Source organism: Octodon degus, unplaced genomic scaffold (assembly GCF_000260255.1).
Source record: "Octodon degus isolate 3935 unplaced genomic scaffold, OctDeg1.0 scaffold00119, whole genome shotgun sequence".
Taxonomy (NCBI): Eukaryota; Metazoa; Chordata; class Mammalia; order Rodentia; family Octodontidae; genus Octodon; species Octodon degus.
In genome coordinates, this window is record NW_004524695.1 from 2,277,150 (window position 1) to 2,297,524 (window position 20,375).

At 37.1% G+C, this 20,375-nt stretch overlaps 1 protein-coding gene across 2 annotated transcripts in view; it reads left to right on the forward strand.

The window, feature by feature from the left end:
• Nucleotides 1-11,601: 11,601 nt before the first annotated feature.
• The window catches only part of LOC101576406 (cytidine monophosphate-N-acetylneuraminic acid hydroxylase), a 93,338-nt gene continuing 84,564 nt past the window's right edge, over nucleotides 11,602-20,375 (forward strand). For both annotated transcript variants that reach the window (XM_023700007.1, XM_023700008.1), the window contains exons 1-2: nucleotides 11,602-11,974; nucleotides 12,175-12,378. In XM_023700007.1, coding sequence (XP_023555775.1) covers nucleotides 11,964-11,974; nucleotides 12,175-12,378 — 215 coding nt within the window. In that variant the 5' untranslated portion in view covers nucleotides 11,602-11,963. The remainder of the gene's footprint in view (nucleotides 11,975-12,174; nucleotides 12,379-20,375) is intronic.

Sequence of the window (20,375 nt, forward strand, 5' to 3'; positions counted from 1 at the left end):
TCCCTACCTCCTCCTCTGTCTCTTGTTCCTTTCCTATTTGAACATGTTCTTCCTACTTCTGAAGAGTCATCCTCTATTTTTTCTTTATCTGTTCATCTTTTGAAGGACATATTGGTGACTTCCCCAAGATTTAGCTATTATTAGTTGTTTTGCTGTAAAATGGGTATTTGCATATGTAATACAAAGTCAACTCTTTCTGGAAGACCCAGAAGAGGTGTAGCTGGATCAAACAGAATTTCTAATTTATTTATTTGTTTATTTTTGAGGAACTTCCACACTGATTTCCATGGTGTTTGTGCTGTTTATATTCCTATCACTAAGTTTAAACATTCTTTAACTCTCACAAGCTCACCAGCATTTGTTGTTTTTTAAGTTCTTGAAGATAGCTGTTCTTTATGGAGATAGATAGAATACATCTAGACATTAGGGAAGTACAAATCCAAGCCACATTAAGATTCTGTCTCACTCCACCCAGCATGGCTTTCATCAAGAATACAAAAAACAAGGAATGCTCACAAAGATTCCAGGAAACAGGAAGCTTCATACACTGCTGGGAATGTAAATTAGTACAGTAGCTATGGAAATCAGTAGGATGAGTTTTCAAAAAGTTAAAAGGAGAATTATCAGCAAGGTGTGAGTCTTACATGGTTATCTTTTTCCATTGGTTTCGGACCTATACATCTTAGTCCTGAACTGTCTAATTAAGAAGATACATCTAGTTTCAGAAATCAGGCTCAAAAGTGTGCTCTACCTTCTTTCTCCAACCTTTTCCTCTGCTATCACCTGCTTCAGAGTTACCATGACCCAGTTATACCATTCTTTGTTATATACCTGAAGAATTTGAAAGTCAGTATATTATAGGGACACTTGTTCATCATGTTTATAGTCATGCAATTCACAGTAAGAAAGAAATGGAACCAGGATAGGGGCTCATTAAGAGAAGAATGGGTAAGGAAAATAAAAATTGAGGCCAAACTGCATGCAAACAAAATACCACAAAACTTCAGATGCCATGTAACTATGTCAAGCACCAAGACTGAGACAAAAGGAAAATTTATGCCTCTATAGAAACGTCGGGGGGGGGCGGTTTTGTGTGTTTTTGTGTTTCTTTAATGGTTATTTTTAAAGAATGTTTTTTAAAAAAACATTGAAACATTGCTTAGGAAAATGATGGAACACGTGAATAGCCACAATAGGAAAGAAATGGAATCAATAAAACAGATTCAAACATATATTCAGAAGACTGAAAAGTATACACAGCAGAATGAGCTAATCTGAGGATAGAAACTGAGACACAGATGGCAGGATTTTAGTTAGTGATCAAGAAAAGAAAGATTTCTTAAAATAGCATGGGAACATGAGAGATCAATCCAATAGCCGATAGGTGACACAAAGAACAACATAAGGTTGACTGGAATCAATGGAAAAATAGGAGATAGTGCAAATGACATAAAATAAAAACTCACAGAAGTCATGGCTGAAATCTTCTGAAGCAGAGAAAAAGAATTTGACATAGATAAATCAGACATATAGAACTCCAAATATCCATGATTTTAAAAAATGTATGCCAAGGAACATAATAGTCAAGATTCTAGAAATTCAACACAAGAACAGAGTATTAAAAGCTGTTAGAGAAAAGAAACAAATAATTTATAAATGAAAGCCCATCACAATCAAAGCAGACTTCTCAATACAAACCCTCAAGACAAAGAAAGCTTGGAGTAAAATATTTCAAACCCTAAAAGGTAAGAACCTCCAACTCAGATTGTTGTATAACAAAAAGTTACTTTTCAAAATTGGTCAAGAAATATGATACTTCCATGTGCTTCCAAGGAACACATGAGGAAAATCATAAATACTAAACCAACACTCCATAATGTTCTGAAGTACATTCCAGAAAGAGATAACAAGGATTATCACTTGATGGACCCAAACAGAAGGAATCCACTAGGTAAGGCAGGCAGTGAAACAAAGGGGTGGGGAAGGAACCAACAACAGAAAGATAACAAAGATAAGTCAATTCATACCAGTTATAACTATCAACATTAACAATCCCAATTCACCAATCAAAAGAACAGAGTGGTAGAATGGTTCAATGCAAGATTTAACAAGATACTGCGTACAAGGAATATATTCAATTCAAAAATAAGTTTATACACTCAAAGTATGGAAAATATTTCCTATGACAGTAACCAGGAGAAAAGCAGAGATAGTTGCTATTTGCAGAAAAAGTGAACTTCAAGCCAAGACATATCAAGAGAGATAAAGAAGTTCATTACATCCTGGTAAAGAATCCAAGAGGAGGAGATAACAATCATAAATATATATGTACCAAATGCCAGTGTGTGTGCCCAACTACATAAAACAAATATTAATAGACATGAAAAATCAAATAAGCACTAATACAGTTATAATGGAGGACCTCAATACCTACTGTCACAGACAGATCAACTAGACAAAAAACTGATAGTGAAATATTAGAGCTGAACCAACTTTTTGAACAAATGGATGTAGTAGATGTTTATAGAATTTTTGCCCTGCAACATTAAAATACACATTCTTTTCAGTTGTACATGGGATATCTCCAAAAGAGATGACATGATAGCCATAGAACATGTTTAAGTAAATGCAAAGGAATTGAATTTATCCCATGCTTTTATCAAACTGTAGTGCAATGTGTTTATAAATCAATGTAAAAAGAAATAACAAGAATGTCATAAACACATGGAAACTAACACCCTCCTGAACAAGCAATGATGAAAGTAAAGAAGAAATTAGCTTCTACTATTAAATGATAATGATGGTGCAACATATCTGAATGTATAGAAGGGCCTGCCAGATAGGTCAGCAGACTAAAGTGCCTGCTTAGGCAGAGAGCAGCAGCTGGGTTCGATCCCTGGTGTGCTGTGTTGGCCCTGCCCCCAGAGCACACTGCGATTGAGACTGAGCATGGTGGAGAATCACTATGAGTCCAATCTAGTAGTGAGACTCTGTAAACCTTGTCAACCCTGTACCAAATACATTTTTTAAAAAACAACATTTGTAACGCAAGCAAAGCAGTCCTACAAGATAAATTTATGCTGGTGAATGCTCATATCAGAAAAACAGAGCAAGTTCAAATAAACAATCTATTTGTGAACCCCAAGCTTCTAGAAAGAGCAAGTCAAGCCCAGACTTACATAAAGGAAGAAATTATAAAGATCAGAGCAGAAATTAATGTAATGGGGACTAAAAAAAATGTATAAATAATCAATAATTAAAGGGTTAGTTCTTTGAAAGATGAAATAAAATTGATGAACTCTTAGCCAACCTTATCCAAAAAAGAAAAGACTCAAATCTATGCATTTAGAAATAAAAATGATGAAATTACATAGATCCTAGAGAAATACAGATCACCAATACCTACTTCAAGAACCTGTGTTCTAATAAGATGGAAAACACACAAGAAACGGACACACACATATTAGCAAAGCTGAATCAAGAATATATAAATATTATAAATAAACCAATATCAATCAATTAAATTAAATATGTAATAAAAACTTACCAATGAAGAAAAGCATGAGTGCAGATGGACTTATTGATAAGTTCTATAAGACCTAATGCTGCAGCTTCTCAAACTCTTTTATGCAATTGAAAAGGAAGCAATCCTCCCAGATTCTTTTCTGGAAGCAAGAATGACTTTGATAGCAAAACCAAAGCAGAATCCAACCAAAAAAAGAGACTACAGACCAACTTCCCTAATGAATAGAGAAGCCAAAATTCTCAATACGACACTGGAAAACATAGTGCAGCAAGTTATCAAGAAGAGTATACACTATGGCCAAGTAGGATTCATCCCAGGGATGTAGGGATGGTTCAGCATATGTAAATCAATAAACATAATACACTATATTAACAGAGTCAAGGACAAAAACCATAGGATCATATCAATAGATACAAAAAAAAGCTTTTGAAAAATTGAACACACATTCATGCTAACACCCCTAGAAAGGATTGAAATACATGGTCTTTATCTCAGTGCAATAAAAGCCATCTGTGACAAACCAACAGCCAACATCCTACTAAATGAACAAAATAAATCAGTAATAAGACAAGGATGTCCAGGGCTAGGGAGATAGCTCAGTGGCATAGTGCCTTCCTGGCAAGCATAAGGTCCAGAGTTTGATCCTCAGTATAGGAAAAAAAAAAGACAAGGATGTTGGGCTGGCGAGATAGGTCAGCAGTCTAAGCACCTGCCTGGCAAGTGCAAGGACCCTGGTTGGATCCCCAGTACCACACACCATATCAGCCACCAAAAGTAGGCATGGTATTACACACTTGTAATTTCAGCATTGAGGAGGCTGAGGTAAGAGGATCACTATGAGTCTGAGCTTTGTAGTGAGACCCTGTACCAAATAAATAAATGATTAAAAAAATTAAAAAGACAAAGATGCCCATTGTCATCACTCTTATTCAAAATAGTTCTGGAAACATTAGCCAGAGCAATTAGACAAGATAAAAGAAATAAGGATAGGAAAGGAACAAATTAAATTATCATTATTTGTAGATAACATGATATTTTACATAGAAATCTCCAAAAAAGTCCACCAAGAGAATTCTAGCTTTAGTAACCAAATTTAGTAGCATAACTGGATACAAAGTCAGCATTCAAACACTAATAGCCTTCTCATACACAAATAATAAACTCACTGAGAGAGAAATTAGGTAAATGATACCTTTTACAATAGTATCCAAAAAAAAGAAAGTCTTAGAAATCAATCTAACAAAGGAAATAAAAGACCTCTCTACTTTGAAAACTACAGTACTCTGAAAAAGGAGATCAAAGAGGATATCAGAAAATGAAAAGGTATTCCTTGTTCTTGGTTAGGAAGAACGAATGTAGTGAAAATGGTCATATTTCCAACATTGTTATATAGACTTAATCTAGTCTTGATCAAAATTCCAACAGCATATTTCACAGAACTTAAGAAAACAATTTTAAAATTCACTTAGAACCAGAAGAGACCTAGCACAGTGAAAAAAATTCTGGGCCACAAAGACAAGGCAGGGCATCACAATCCCTGACTTGAAATTATACTGTGATAAAAACAGCATGGTAGGGCCAGCCTGATAGCTCAGCAGACTAAAGCGCCTGCTTTGGAAGACTGCAGCAGCCAGGGTTCGATTCCTGGTGTGCCATGCTGGTCCTGCCCCCACGGTATGCCGAGATTGGGATTGAGACTGGGCATGGTGGCATAGACCTGTAATCCCAGCACTTGGGAAGCTGAAAACAAGAGAATCACTACAAACGTGACCTACATAGTGAGACCCTGTAGACCCTATAGACCCTGTCCTAAATACAGTAAACAAAAATAAAAACAAAAACAAACGAACAAAAAACCAACATGATACAGGCAACAAAACAGACCTGAGGATCAGTGGAACAGATTAGAGGATACAGAAACAACTCCAAACACACCCAGCCACTTTATCTTTAACAAAGGAGCTAAGCATGTTCACTATTATCTAGAATGTAGAACAAATTGAAAAAATCAGATCTCCCAAATTTAAAGACCCGATCCAAGTATGAGCCATTGAGATGAATATAAACTTTTCAGATATGGTAAAAATACTGAGTAAATATATGAAAGAATCTTCAATGTCATTGTTCATGGGAGAGACAAATTAAAACAATGTTGAGATTCCATCTCACTCCAGAAAAAATGGCTATTATCAAAAAAATCAAACAATAACAAACGCTAGGCTGGCTGTGGGGAGAAAGGATCCTTTCTCCATTGTTGTTGGAAGTGAAGACTGGTGAAACCACTGTGGAGATCAGTATGAGTTTCCTCAAAAACCTAGGACTAGAAGGCCCACTTAATACCCTTTCTTAGTACCTTCCCAAAAGAATAAAAAGCATGATACCATGGTGGTATATGTATACTCATGTTTATAGTGGCACCCATGTGTATAGCTTAATCTTGGAAGCAATCCAAATGCCCTACAACTGATGAATGAATAAAAAAAGGATATTTTTTATATTCAATGGAATACTATCCACCCATAAAGAAGAAAAGGCTTGAGATATTTCTAGCTAAGTGGATGCACCTTGAGACCATACTTGTAAGTGATCAGCCAAGCATGTGTAAATATCACATTGTCTCTGTTGTGAGAAAAGGAAAGTATAAATAAGAACAAAATGTATAGGAAGAAAGATAGCCTCTTTAATAAATAGTGTTGGAAAAACTGGGTTTCCACATGCCAAAGGCTAAAACTAGACCCATGCCTATCACCATGCACAAAGCTACAGTGAAAATGAATCAAAGATTTAAATATTAAAACAGAAATGCTAAATCTTCTGGAAAAAAATGTGGATGGAAATCTTAAAGACACAGGGGTAGGGAGAGAGTTCATGAACAAAAATCAAACTGCACAGGAAATGCTTCAAAGAATCAACAACGGGGGTCTTATCTTTTAAAAAAGTTTTTGCTCTGCAAAGAATTCTCAAAAAAACAAAAGCAAAAACCTACAAACCGGGAAAAAAATTGTAGCTGACTGTCCCTTTGACAAACACTTTCTATATAGAACATACAAAGAATTTTTAAAAATCAGACCCCCAAATTCAAAGACCCAATCCAAAAATGGGCATCTCAGATGAATATACACTTCTCAGAGGAAGAAACACCAATGGTAAGTAAATATATTTAAAAATGTTCAACATCATTGGTCACTCAAGAAATGCAAATTAAAACAGCACTGGGATCCCATCTCACCCAGAAAGAATGACTAACATCAAGAAGTCAGTCAATAACAAATGCTGGGGAGGCTGTGGAGAAAAAGGAACCCTTCTCCAGACTTTTTTTTTTTTGTGGAATCAGGGATTGAACTCAGGTCCTTGCGCTTGCCAGGGAAGTGCTTACTCCACTGAGCCATCGCCCTGGCCCCAACCCGTCTGCACTATTGATGGGAGTACAGACTTGTACAACCACTGTGGAAATCAGTGAGAGGTTTCCTTATAAAGGTAGGATTGGAAGTTCCATTCAAGCCAGCTATCCCCTTCTGTGTATTTTTCCAGAAGAACTGAAAACCTCATACCACAGCAATATATGTACACCCGTGTATATAGTTCATCATAGCTAAATCCTGGAAACAATCCAGATGCCTATCAACTGAAGAATGGATAAAGCAGATGTGGTATATTTACACAATGGAGTATTATTCACTTATAAAGCAGGATAAATTTGAGTCTTTTGTTGGTAAATGGATGCAACTAGAGACCATACTCTTAAGTGAAATAAATCAGATCTGCATTTGCAAGTATTGTATTGTTTCCTTAGTGTAAGAACTTGAAAAAGAAAAATGGAAACTGAAGAGTACAATAGATACTGGGAAAAGGGAATGAACTTATTCACTTCTTGTGTGTGTGTGTGTGTGTGTGTGTGTGTGTGTGGTATCAGGAATCGAACTCAGGACCTTGTGCTTGCCAGGCAGGTGCTTATGCCAGTGAGCTATCTCCCTAGCCCCTAGAATGAACTTATTCAAAAGGAAACAGTTACTGAGTTGAGAAGGATAAGAAGGGGAGTGAGGGAAAGATTTATCTATGTATGTACGCAGGATGGTTTGGACAGTTGTACTGTGCATTTCTGCTGGTATATACAGAGAAGCAGTTAATGCTTTAATTTGTTTCATCTCCTTTTTTTCAATTGTTTGTATTTTTTCTTTTATTAATTTCATAAATATTATTTCTTCAATAAGAACATTTATTGAAGAAATAATAAATGTTTCTTATTGAAGAAATAATATTTATGAAATTAATAAAAGAAAAACATTTCTTTCTTCTTTTTATTTCTTCAATTTTACACACATATATCTGGTAATATGAATAACTAGTTAGATGACAACACTGTATTTCAACAAATAATGTGAAATTCATAGTATTTGTTAAGTGAAATTCTATATCGTTTTCAATTTTTCTGTTTTAATTCTAATTTATTCTCTTTTAAAAATTAACAAAAATGTATAATGGATCTTGTGTAATAGGAAGAAATTATTTAAAAGAAAATGGGAACCTGGGAGGGGAAAGAGGAGAGAGGGAAAGGAAGGAAAGGAAAAGAAAAACAGTGAGAAAAGAAAGATAAAATAGATGCAAGGCTTTGTAAATAAGGAAGGGTTGAAGGAAGGGGAGGGGAATGAGAAAAAAGAGGTACAAAGACATGCCAAGTGTTTGTACAAATCCCCTATAATGAGTGTGATCAATATGCACCAATTAGCTTAATAAAAAAGAACTGGCAAATAGTATTGCATCAAGTTATAAAGCTGTTTTCACTTTTGCAAAGCAAAGAAAAAACATAGTAAAGGGACAGCTACAGATGGGAAAAAACTTTGCCACCTATTGTTTTGATACAGGATTAGTATCTAGAGTACATTAAAAATAAAACGCCAAGAGATGAGGTAATCCAATCAATACATATGCAAATGAACTCTAGAAACACTTCTCAAAGGAAATATAAATGCCCAATAAGTATATGGGGGAACAGGTTTAATGTCTATAGCCATCACCAACATGCAAAACTACCACTGAGATTCTCTCTCATTGCAGAAGAAATGGCTGTCATAAAGAATACAAAATATAGGTGGAGCACAGCTACTCAGGAAGCTGAAACAAGAGGATCACAAATTTGAGGCCAGCTTGGGTAACTCAGTGAGACACTGTCTGAGAATAAAATAGAGCGAAATAAAATAAAGTATGGGAGACATAGCTAGAGTGCTTGCCTCTCTGTGTTGAATCTGTACCACGGGGCGGGGGGGGAATACTGGTGAGGAAGTAAGAGAATGGAAACTTACATTGTTGGTAAGAATGTAGATAAGTACAACCAGTATGGAAATCAATGTTGAGGTTCATCAAAAAGCTAAAAATGGAACTAGCATATGATCCAGCTATACTATCCTTTGTTATATACCCAAAGGAGTTAACATCTCCAATACTATAGAGACACATATCCATGTTTATTGTGGCAGAGTTCACAATAGCCAAATTATGGGATCAGACTAGCTTTATCAACAGATGAAAGGAGAAAAACTGTGGTATATATACCTAATGGAGTAGTATTCAGGCATATAGAACAATGAGCTCACGTCATTTGCAGGAAAGAGATGAAACTGGAGACCATGACACTAAGCAAAATAAACCAGACTTGGACAAGTATCACTTGTTTTTCTCTTATGGGGGGAAATGATAACATAAAAATATAAGGAAAATTATTCGAGAAGAAGAAGGGAGTCGAGGAAGGGAACAGGAAGGTAAGAGAAGTCGTGGGGTGCGTTAGACAGGTCTCTCGTCATTGGGACAAAATACCTGACATCCACAGTTGTTAATAGTCACAAAAAACACACAATTCATAAGTGTATAACTCTTAAAATGTTCATAACATGGACATACCCTTGTAATTAACACCTATCTCAAGAACAGAATGAGTATCCCTTTTTTTAGTACAGGATCTACAGGGTCTCACTACACAGATCAGACTCGAAGTGATTCTCTTGTTTTCAGCCTCCTAAGAGCTGAGATTACAAGCACACACCACCATCCCCAGTCTCAATTGCCTTCTCAGCGTGCCCTGGGACTGGGGCCGTCACTGCATGCCGGGGATTGAACCCCGGTCCCTGTTGCCTAAGCAGGTGCTTTAATCTGCTGAGCTACCTGGCCAGCCCAGAATGAGTATTTTAGGACAGGGTCTACTGGTGTCTACAGGGTCTCACTGTATAGATTGGACGAGTAGTGATCCTCTTGTTTACAGCCTCCCAAGTGCTGGGATTACAGGCGTGCTGGGATAACAGTCATGAACCACCACACCCAGTCTCAATCGCTGTCTCAGTGTGCCCTGGGGGCAGGGCTGGCATGGCATACTGGGGATCGAACCCCAGCCTCTACTCTCTGCCTAAGCAGGTGCTTTAGTCTGCTGAGCTATGTGGCCAGTCCAAGTGTAGACTCTTTTGTTCCTGCCTTCATTCATACATTTTGGATGAGACTCATCCATGAACATATACAACTTAAAGGAGGAAACAGTTTATTTGTCTCATGATTCCAGAAGTTTAGTCCACTATCAGCTGGCTTCAAAGCAGGAGTATCAAGGTGGAGGGATGGAGCAGGAAACAGCTGCTCATTTAATGGAACCTGGACTCAGAGCATAGGGGAAGACCAGCACTGAGAGACGTGTTCTTCAAAGGCATGCACCCTGTGACCCACTCTTACAGATGTGCACCCTCTCCTAAGAGCACATTTAGCCATGAGCACCAGTGGATTAATCCACCCATAACTACAGCCCCCCTATGACCCAATCACCTGCCCAGAAGATTCTTAGTTTAGTCATATTGACAATTAAGATTAACCAGTGATAGTGTGAGAAGTAATCAAATATCTCACATGCATATATGAAAATGTCCAAATGAAATTCATTCTTTTGTTTTATTAATAGGCATGAATTAAACATTAATACATAAAATCATGTATATAGGAGCATTTTTTTTTCTTTTGCTTAGGCTCTAAATGACTTTATATTGAGCTGGAAACTGATGTCATTAGTACATTGTGTTTTATCCACTATATTACCAGGTTTGGAGTCTAACACAGACCTCTGGTTGTTTGGTTTATTCAGTCAAATAAAATAAAACTCAAGAGGTTTTCTTTTTATACTTTGCATTATTCCAGGAATTGCCTCTGTGCTTACTTAGGCTTAGCACTGAATATTTGAACTCACACAATAAAGTCACAAAAGGCTATTATGAAGCCTATAATGAATTTCATTTGGATTCATTTAAAATATGCTTTTGGAAAAATTTCAAACCTTTTGAACAGAACTGCCAAGAACTTGGGACAGAAGTGACCATAAGAATTTGCTTTGGGTCCAGGGAGATAGCTCGGTAGAGTAAGTGTTTGCCTGGCAAACACCCTTGAACTCAGGGTCCTGAGTTCAATCACCGGTAACACACACACACACACACACACACACACACACACACACACAGAATGCACTTTGAGGGAGTATATCATAATTACAGAGGTACCTTCCCCAGTTTAAGGTTGGAAGTCATTCTTTATTCTCTTCACTGGCAGGTTTTTTTACCCATCTATGACATTTTTTTCAGTTACAGGTGTTCTTCACGTAGCAATCTTGCTTAGTTCTTGCAAGTAACTTATTAACTGATTTGGTCTTAGTGAGGAATTGTACATAGTATGGACAATGCAATTTTCAGAACAAAGAAATGGCTAAGGGAAACTCCAGTTGATGTTGCTACTTTAATTTGTATATCCCTTACATCCAGTACTGTAATGTGTAATAGAACATAAAACTATAGTACTACACTATAGAATACAATCAGCAAGAATTACAGTGCTGCATGAACAAGGTACACTGCACAGAAAAGACACTGAGGCTTTCTAAACAAAATATACAGCAGCAGGAGGGTTAATTTGTTAAATAGCTAGCTCGTGAGGACATGCCACATGTGCTAAGTGTGTGTGTGTGTGTGGGGGGGAGCGCTGAGACAGCACGGAGTACGTTTCGAGTTGTCCTTCTCGAGGAAGAAGGAGGCTTTCTAAGTGCTGTGTTCAGTCTTCTGCAGAGACACGGAGCATTCACAGCATGCTGGATCCCACCTGGGAGGGTCTCAGAGCCAGGCCTGCAGGGGCTACAGTGCTGTACCTGAGTCTCAAGGCTGATAGATGGTGGTGAGAGATGAAAGAGCAGAGCTGCTTCTACGCAGAGCAAAGGGCAGATGCAGGAGACCCGGAAAGAGCTGCAACGGCTTAGCACTGAAGCCTGAAGACAGCCACTGGCTGTGAAAGGTGTGGTACAGGGAGAAAATAGCAACTGAAACTTTAAACATTCTCTCTGCAGGCAGACTAACACCTCACAGGAACAAAAGAGCAACAGCAACGGAAAGAGCAACTGTAACTCTTTGGAAATACCCGGAGCCAGCAAATGATGGACAGGCAAGTGAGAAACATCTGAGATCCTTAGAAAAGAGAAGTTGATCCTTTAGAGGAAGAATGCACCACTGGGAGGGGGAAGTCAGGACCTCACTAGGTGGCCACCAAGCCTGGGTGCTCGGAGAGGGGCTCTGAGCTGTAGGTTCCCAATGATCCCACCTGACATTATTAATGTTCCCCTTCACATGTTCCTCTTCTCATAGCCTGAAACAGACAACCGAGACCCTGCTGCGTCTGTCACCTGTTGAAGCTGCCAGTCTCAAAGAAGGAATCAATTTTTTTCGAAATAAGAGCACCGGCAAAGACTATATCTTGTACAAGAACAAGGGCCACCTGAAGGCATGCAAGAATTTGTGCAAACACCAAGGAGGCCTGTTCATAAAAGACATCGAGGATTTAGACGGAAGGTACGGAGCAGCATCCTTTGCTTTCTCTCTGGTGATTTTTCTGGCATTTTATTGATCTAGAAGTTTTAGATGAATCAATCCTCAGACTGTTTCCTGTAGTAAATTTCTACAGGTTTTACTTTTCATTTAGGATCTCTGGTCTCAGAACTGTACCTTGGGCTTGGTTTGCTGTCTTGAGCTTAGTATCAGTTTGATGCAGAGCAAAATATCCAGGTTTCCTACATCGCTGTGTTTGAGTGCTTGCTTGTGTGTGGGAAGAGCTCCCAGCCGCCTCCTAGGAGCACTTTCCCTGTCCCCCCAGGAGTTCAAGTAGGGTGAGCCAGGGGGCACATTTCCAAACCCTGTTGGAAAGCAGAGAGGATTTTCCTGGCAGCCTAGTTATAATTATAAGACAGAGTGGCAGAAGCCCAGCTAGCACTGCCCTCCACAGTGATTCCTCTGGCCATTTCTTAGAAGGACTATTGCTTTTGCTGTCCTTCACCACAGTGCAGTTCATCTCTCCAGAGCATGTCAGCAGTGCTGGGACAGAACGTTTTTCAGTGACTGTTGAAGAGATAGAGCACTGTCTAGAGGAGACAAAAGATTTTCAGGCTCCTGCTCTGTCAGCCAAACGCTGTGAGTGGCTGTTAGCCCTTTCCAAAGTTCTCTTCAGCCCAATTTAATCCATGTGGTTTTAACCATTAGTGTTGAGCATTTTTTTCTTTCATTGTGTCATCAATCTTGTTTATCAAGAAATTTGTAGACAGTTCAGCACTGGTGTTCTCAGAAGGAGTTGGGTAGTTGTTCAAAAAATCCCAGCCAAGATATGCAAAAGTCACCCAAGTCTAAAATGTTCATACATCGGCACCCTGACTTCCTTTGTCACACAGAGAATTTCCCAGCCCAGCTCTATATAGTATTAGTTTTTTAAATGTTAACCACTGGTGCACCTGGAGCTTGTTTGACCCTGCTGAGTTGCCATATTGGCAAGAAAAGCCTGGGCTACCTAATTAAATTTGCATTTCAGATAAACAGTCAATGTAGTTTTAGGGTAAATTCATCCCAAGCAGATGATAGATATGACATAACTTTAGCTGGCTGGTCTGCTCTAGAAGAATCTCCAGGTAACTGAGCAGCAGCCAGTTTGATCACCTACTGTTTTTTCTCTGAATTCTGATCAGGGAAGCTTCCAACATGGTTGTGTATCTAGTAAATTTCTGTAGCAATCAAGGTGTCTACATTTTCTCTTCTTCCTATTGTAGGCTTGTGATTCTGTTTTTTTTTTTTTTTTTTTTAGTGAGCTGTTTCACACAGTGGAGACTTGACTAACCATTTAAGAAAGCGTTGAGGTTTGGTGGTTGGTGTGTGATCTCTTCTCCCAACTGCCTGATTAGAAGACTGTTTCTTCCACTCACCAGACCTGTAACAAGGTCTCTCTGGGCCACGGTCCACTCACTTATAAAGTGAAGATGACAATATGACCTACCTTGTGTGGCTTCTGAGAGGATTAAATGTTGTCAAACACATAGGAAGTACTTAAGAGGAGGTCACCCTGTGGTCTATAGTCAGCACATAATAAATGTCCATTAGTATTGTGAACTATGCCCTAAACTTCTTATGTTGCTTAAGGACAGGGATTATTCATACCAACTCACAGTAGTTTTGTATACAGCTTGATAAACTAAGTACAGTACACTGATTATTCTACCACACCCTGGCCTTCCAAAGCCTTGGGGGTGATTAATGGTAGTTTTACTACTAACCACGCAGGACCATTAGCAGCAGGCCGGCCCCCACTCTCTTCACTGGACTGCAGGAGGAGCCAGCTCTTCTGGCTCTTTCCCCAAGTGCAGCTCTGAAAGTTTTTAGCCTTGATTGTGCATCCCTGTGTGAGCAGACACACTACACTCCTCCGTGTGTTCTTCAGGTCACAATATTTCCACAATATTGACTTGTCTCTGCAGTTTTTATCTATCTTTCCCAGGATTCGGCTAGAATAGTGACCAACTTGTTCCAGCAGGCCTGCCATTCTTGACATATAACCAAGGGCAACAAATCTTATAAGCTCTGCTTCTCATTTGTTGGATCCGAAGTTTTCATAGCCTTATGCGTGGGTGATGCTGCCACCCCTCCCAGGGCCCCTCCTACTTAGCAGTGGTGATGGAACATTCTTAAATTTTGAAAGGTTGCTGGCTACTCACTAATGAGAAAGGAGGTGTCGGAAAGTGATTCTTAATAGAGTGAAATGAAAAATACGAATTCTACCTTATAATTTAAAAAGAACATTTTAAAATTCTGGATATATGAAGATCAGAATGTTTCCATGGTTCATATATATATTAGCCATTTTTAGTTTTAAAAAATATTTGATGCTTCTGATTTGAGATATATTTCTTGCTTGAAAATTCTTGAACTCTTAGCAGAAAGACCACAAATACTACCAAAATAAAAGAAGTTTAACTGTTTATACCCTACCTGTAAGCACAGTACTCCTCAAAGCTCAGGGAAGTTTTTCTTTTGTAAATTGGAGAAAGGTACTAATCATCTAGTTTGGTTATAGTTTGATGTTTATTTTGAAGCAAAGTTGAATTAGCAAATAAAAATGTATAGAATATTCAATTACAAATTACATTTAATGTATAGGCAAACAAAATTTTACTATAAATATAAATATATATAACCATAAATAGCTTTATTTATTTTTTAACTCTATATTAACTTTATTGAAAATCAATAACAATTATATAGCAAATTAAAAATTGTAGACAAACACTGAAATGTGAAAGATATAAGATGTAACAGAGTGAATTTTAGAAAAATATTTCTGAAATGAATACATGAGATTAATAATAGATTGCACATTGTAAAAAATTATTTACAAACTTAAATGATTATAACAATAAAAATAGTCTAAAATAAATATGAAGAAGAAAGAGTTTATAGATCAATCATATAATAGTTCACTCTGTGCCAAAATCAAGAAACTTATGTTTATATAATTAGAATTCTCAAAGTAGAAGGTGGGCAATACATATTTAAAAATCTTTTTTAAAAAAATTAAAATTTCCAAATTTAGTTAAAATTATAACACCACATTTCCAAGAAAAATGAAACTTTTGCACAAGAAATATGAATAAAATCATACCAAGATACACAAAGATGAAATTATCCAAAACTAATTGTAAAGAAAAACATCATTAAAGCATATACATAGAAAAAAATATTAGCCTTGGAAGAACAAAATTAAATAGCATCTTATTCCACATTAGAAAAGAAAAAAAGAGCAAATGTTTAAGAAACTAAACTTATTTATTCAAAGGACTGAAAAAAAAAAAAGATCTGTTCTCATTGAATTTTATACTTGGCAAACATACCTTTGAAAAATGAAAGTAAAATATTTTCCAGTTATACAAACTCCAAATATTCTAATATCTCCAGATGTAGCCTATAGAACATAAAAAAGACCATAATCCAGAAGGCAAGAGAAATTGCTGTATAGTCCTGGATAAAGAATAAAGAGCTTTCAACATGGTAGCTATGTAGGACTATACAAAATATAGTTATATTTGATGAACCAATTTAAAAGGTCATTGAAGATTTCCACAAAACAGTATCAATCTTATGTCAGGTTATATAGATACTTTTTCATGTGTGTGTGTGTGTGTGTGTGTGTGTGTGTGTAAAACACAAGGAAGAAATAAAGTCAATGGAAAATCAAAATATACTTTTTAAAGTTTCTAATACTAGGAGAAAATATCATGCCATGTTTTATAAATAGATTATAATTCAAAGAAACAGTATAAATCATAAAACAAAAATTAAAAGTAAGCAATATTCAAGAAATTGATTATTAATTAATTAAAATTCAATTAAGTATTCAAAATAATATTCAAAAATTAAAATTGTGAGTCTAACTAATAGGCCAGACTGTAGTGTATCATATGTACAAATCTGTGATCAATTCAGAGCACTCACAGAGTATTTGATTAGGTTAATACAGACAAAAATACCAACTAAGAAAAAGTTTTTATGATAGTAAAAAATTACTAAGAATAAAACATAAGATAAATACTCGGATGGCAAATATATGACTAGCACTGCTAAGAGTTTTGGGATAGAATATTGCACAAAGTTCTATTATGTGGTAGACATGGACAGTGTCCATGATGCTTACTGGGGGCCAGGTGTCACTTGTGGGACTGAGCTACTGCTATTTCCTTGATAGCCATCCTGTAGATCCAGACAGAATCTTGACCCGTAGGGTGCAAGAGAAGTCTATTTGTACGGTAGGCTAATGGAAATATTTTGCTGCTATATACAAAAGAATATTTGAAAGACTGCTGTTACATACCTCTTTTTCTCCTGTGTTTAATCATTTGCCCTATTTGGTGGGTTTCTTTCCATTCTCATTCTTGGAGTTGTGGTCATTTTGATCCATCTCTAGAATATCTGTTAGTAGTTTGTGTAGGGTTGTCTTTATTGTCATGAAATTCCTTAGTTGTTCTTTGTCACAGAAGTATTTCACTTCTCCATTATAGTTGAAAGAGAGTTTTGCAGGATATATCAGTCTGGGTCAGAATTTGTTTTCTTGCAAGACTTGTAGTACTTTGCTCCATGCTCTTCTCTACTTGATGGTTTGTGAAGAGAAATCTGCCATTATTCTGATGGGTTTTCCTTTAAGTGTGATCTGTTTCTTTTTTTCTAGCAGCTTTCAGGATACTGTTCCTGTGCTGAATTTCTGGAATCTTGATTATTATATTTCTGGGCATGTTTTTTTTTTTTTTTAAATTTTATTTATTTATGTGTGTGTGTGGCCAGCTCACCAGGGGGCGGGGCTGGCTGGCATGTGGTGCTGGGGGATTGAACCGTGGTCCCTGTGCTTTGCTTAGCTTGTTCTAAGTAGGTGCTTTAGACCACTGAGCCATCTCACCAGCCCTGGGCATGGTTTTAATTAAGTTGATGTTCTTTGGAGTTCTCTATGCTTTGGTTACCTAAATGTTCAATTGTTTTCCCATATTTGGGAAGTTTTCTGCTATTACTTCTGCCCATATTCTTTTTATGTCATTTGTATTGACTCCTTCTTTCCTGTCTTCAAGGTCTGGAAGTCTATTTTCACTTTCATTCAAACGGTTTTGCCAATTTGTGATTGAGGTTTTAATTTCCTGTCTATTACTTTGAATCTGCTTCATGCATTCTATTTCTTTCCTATATTGCTCATTCAAGGATTCCATCATTTTTATAGTCTCCTCTACTTTTTATCAATATCTTCTTTAGAAGTACTTAGTACTTTTTTCATTATAGTTATCATTTCTTTTTTAATTCAGAAATTATTTCTGATCTGATTTCCTCTATACTTCTGCAGTTGTTTCTTTACTTTAGACGCTATTAGTTCAGAGATTTCAGGTGTGTGATTTCCAATTTCTTCTGTGCTATTGTCTCCTGCATTCATTCTGGTTGGGCTCAGGGCCTGAGAATGCATTTTGCTCCTTCTCTTTGCCACTTTGTATAGCACTGTCTTCTTTTATTTTATTTTATTGAGAAACAAATATCAATGACACAGGTTCAAAACTGATTAATAGGACAGTCTCAATAATTAATACATTGTACATTGTTATCTTCTTAGTGGTTATCCATAGTACAACATGCAGACAGAATATCCTGTCCAAATACTATTAGTACAAATCTTTCTTCTCATTGAATTAAGCAAAAGTAGCTGTATATCTATCCTAACTATTCTGCACACCCAGATACAAAATGGTCCTTCCTTTGTATCGCCTTTTTTTGTTTAGTCCTGTCAGAGATGAGTATTCCATTGGCATCTAAATACTATAGGTGCATGAATTCAGGAAAACAATCCAACACAGTCCAGCAGTCCACATTAGTAGTGGGTTATCCACAGAAGTTGTTGACTTGAGCCTTTCACAGCTCAGCATATTAATATGGCTTTACTTTATATACCTCGTTTTTATACTTTTCTGCTGGATGGTTAAGACCAAGCTAAAGCAAGATCTATATAACAAGAAATGTAAATTTTGTATCTGATAAGGTCAATCAAGTACCCTCAGGATTTATCCTGTAACCCTGTACCGCAGTTTAGCACTATCTTCTGACCCTTGGTGTAGAGCTATTACCTTAGCACCAGGTCTGGATCTACTAAGTTCAAACTCATCCAGGTGGGTGTGGCTTGGGTCTGGCTGCTGTGCTCCACTTCTTCCTGCAGCAGCCCTTGGAAATGAACCTGCTGTGCCACTCTGGCAAAATGTTCTGCTCCTGGATCAGCTGAGTGGGTCTTGCCTCTAGCCTCTTTACAGGGAGTTCTGCCTTAGAGTTCCACACCAGGCCCACTGGGCCTGGATGCTGGCTGGAGTGAGGATCTAGTGGGCCCTGGGCTGCCTATAAATATATTTTGAATATTGTGTGAGGCATACTTACATTTAAAAACTATTCATTTTATTTGAGGTTTATATTTAATTTTATCTATCTTTTATTTTTCCCTTTAAATTATTTGCATTTTGGGTTTCTCATATAAGGGAAACCATGCAATATTTAATCCATTTGTCTGATTTATTTCACTTAAACTTATGGTCTCAAGGTGCAACTATTTCTCTGCAAATGACTCAAATTGACCGTTCTTTGTGGGAGAGTGGTACAAAACTGTGTGTAAGTGCCGTATTTTCCATATCCATTTGTCTATTGATGAACATATAGGTTGTTTTCAAGATTCAGCTATTGGAAGTGTTCCTGCTGTAAGCATGAGTATGCACATATCACTGTAGTAAGACTCAGAAGATACCAATAAAAGAAATAGGCTAAATGAGATTTCTAATTTTAGTTTTTTGAGGAATCTCCAAGTGATTTCTGTAGTGCTTGTACTACTTTACATTCCTTCCAAAAAGTAGAAGATTCCATTTTCCTGCAGAAAAATTGACTTTTATTACTTAAGTTCCTGATGATGCCCATTCTTTCCAGGATAAGATGGAATCTCAGTTGTTTAAATTTGCATTTCTCTAACACGAAGTAATGTTGAACATTTTTTCATGTATTTCTTGATCATTTTGTGCCATTTCTTCTGAGAAGTGTTGACTCATTTTATTTTTCCAGTTCTTGATTGGGTCTTCTTTTTTTTTTTTTTTTTTTCAGAACCAGGGATTGAACTCAGGCCCTTGCGCTTGCCAGGGAAGTGCTTATTCCACTGAGCCATCTCCCCAGCCCCTGGGTCTTTTGTTTTGAGTTCTTTATATGTAGATATTTGTCCTGTGTCTGTGGAAGATCTGACAAAACTTTTTCCATCCCATAGATTATCTCTTTACTCTGGTGGTTCATTGGGGACACTGTTCAGAAAGTCTTTACCTGTTCCTATGCCTTCAAAAGTTTTATGTGCTTTATCTTACAGATCTTCTGGTTCCATATTAGATTTTTTAAGTACTGGGGACTGAACTCAGAACCTTGTGCTTGCCAGGCAAGCACTTATTCTACTGAGCTATCTCCCCAACTCTTATATTAATTTTAAGATTGTTTACTTCTGAGAGGAATGCCATTGGGGTTATATTAAATCTATCTGTTGGGATAATAAAGGGTTAAAACATAGACATGCTAAATAACCTGTAGGGCATGTGGGATGAGAAAAAGAAAACAGGGCAGCAATAGTTGTGGAAGTAACGAAGAACACTTGGTTCTTGGTTACACTTGGAGTAACCAAGTGGTTACTCAAGGACACCCTGTTTTTGTGTCCTTGCTCCTAGATGCCTAGCAGGTGCTCATGTATAGCCTAATCATTAAGTTGGACACATATGATATGATCTTGTTATGTTCACCTAAAGTGACCCAAAGGCTGAGACTCAATATATATAAAAATAAAGACTGAAGGTGGGGCAGCAGCCTTTTGCTCTAGACCTCACTTTGCTTGCATTGAGTGTCCATATGTCTTTGTTTGCGGCCAGTGCCTGTGAGTCTTCACCAACATCTATCAGTTTTTCTTTTACTTTCTTTCTTTTTTTTTATTTTTTTTTAAATTATTT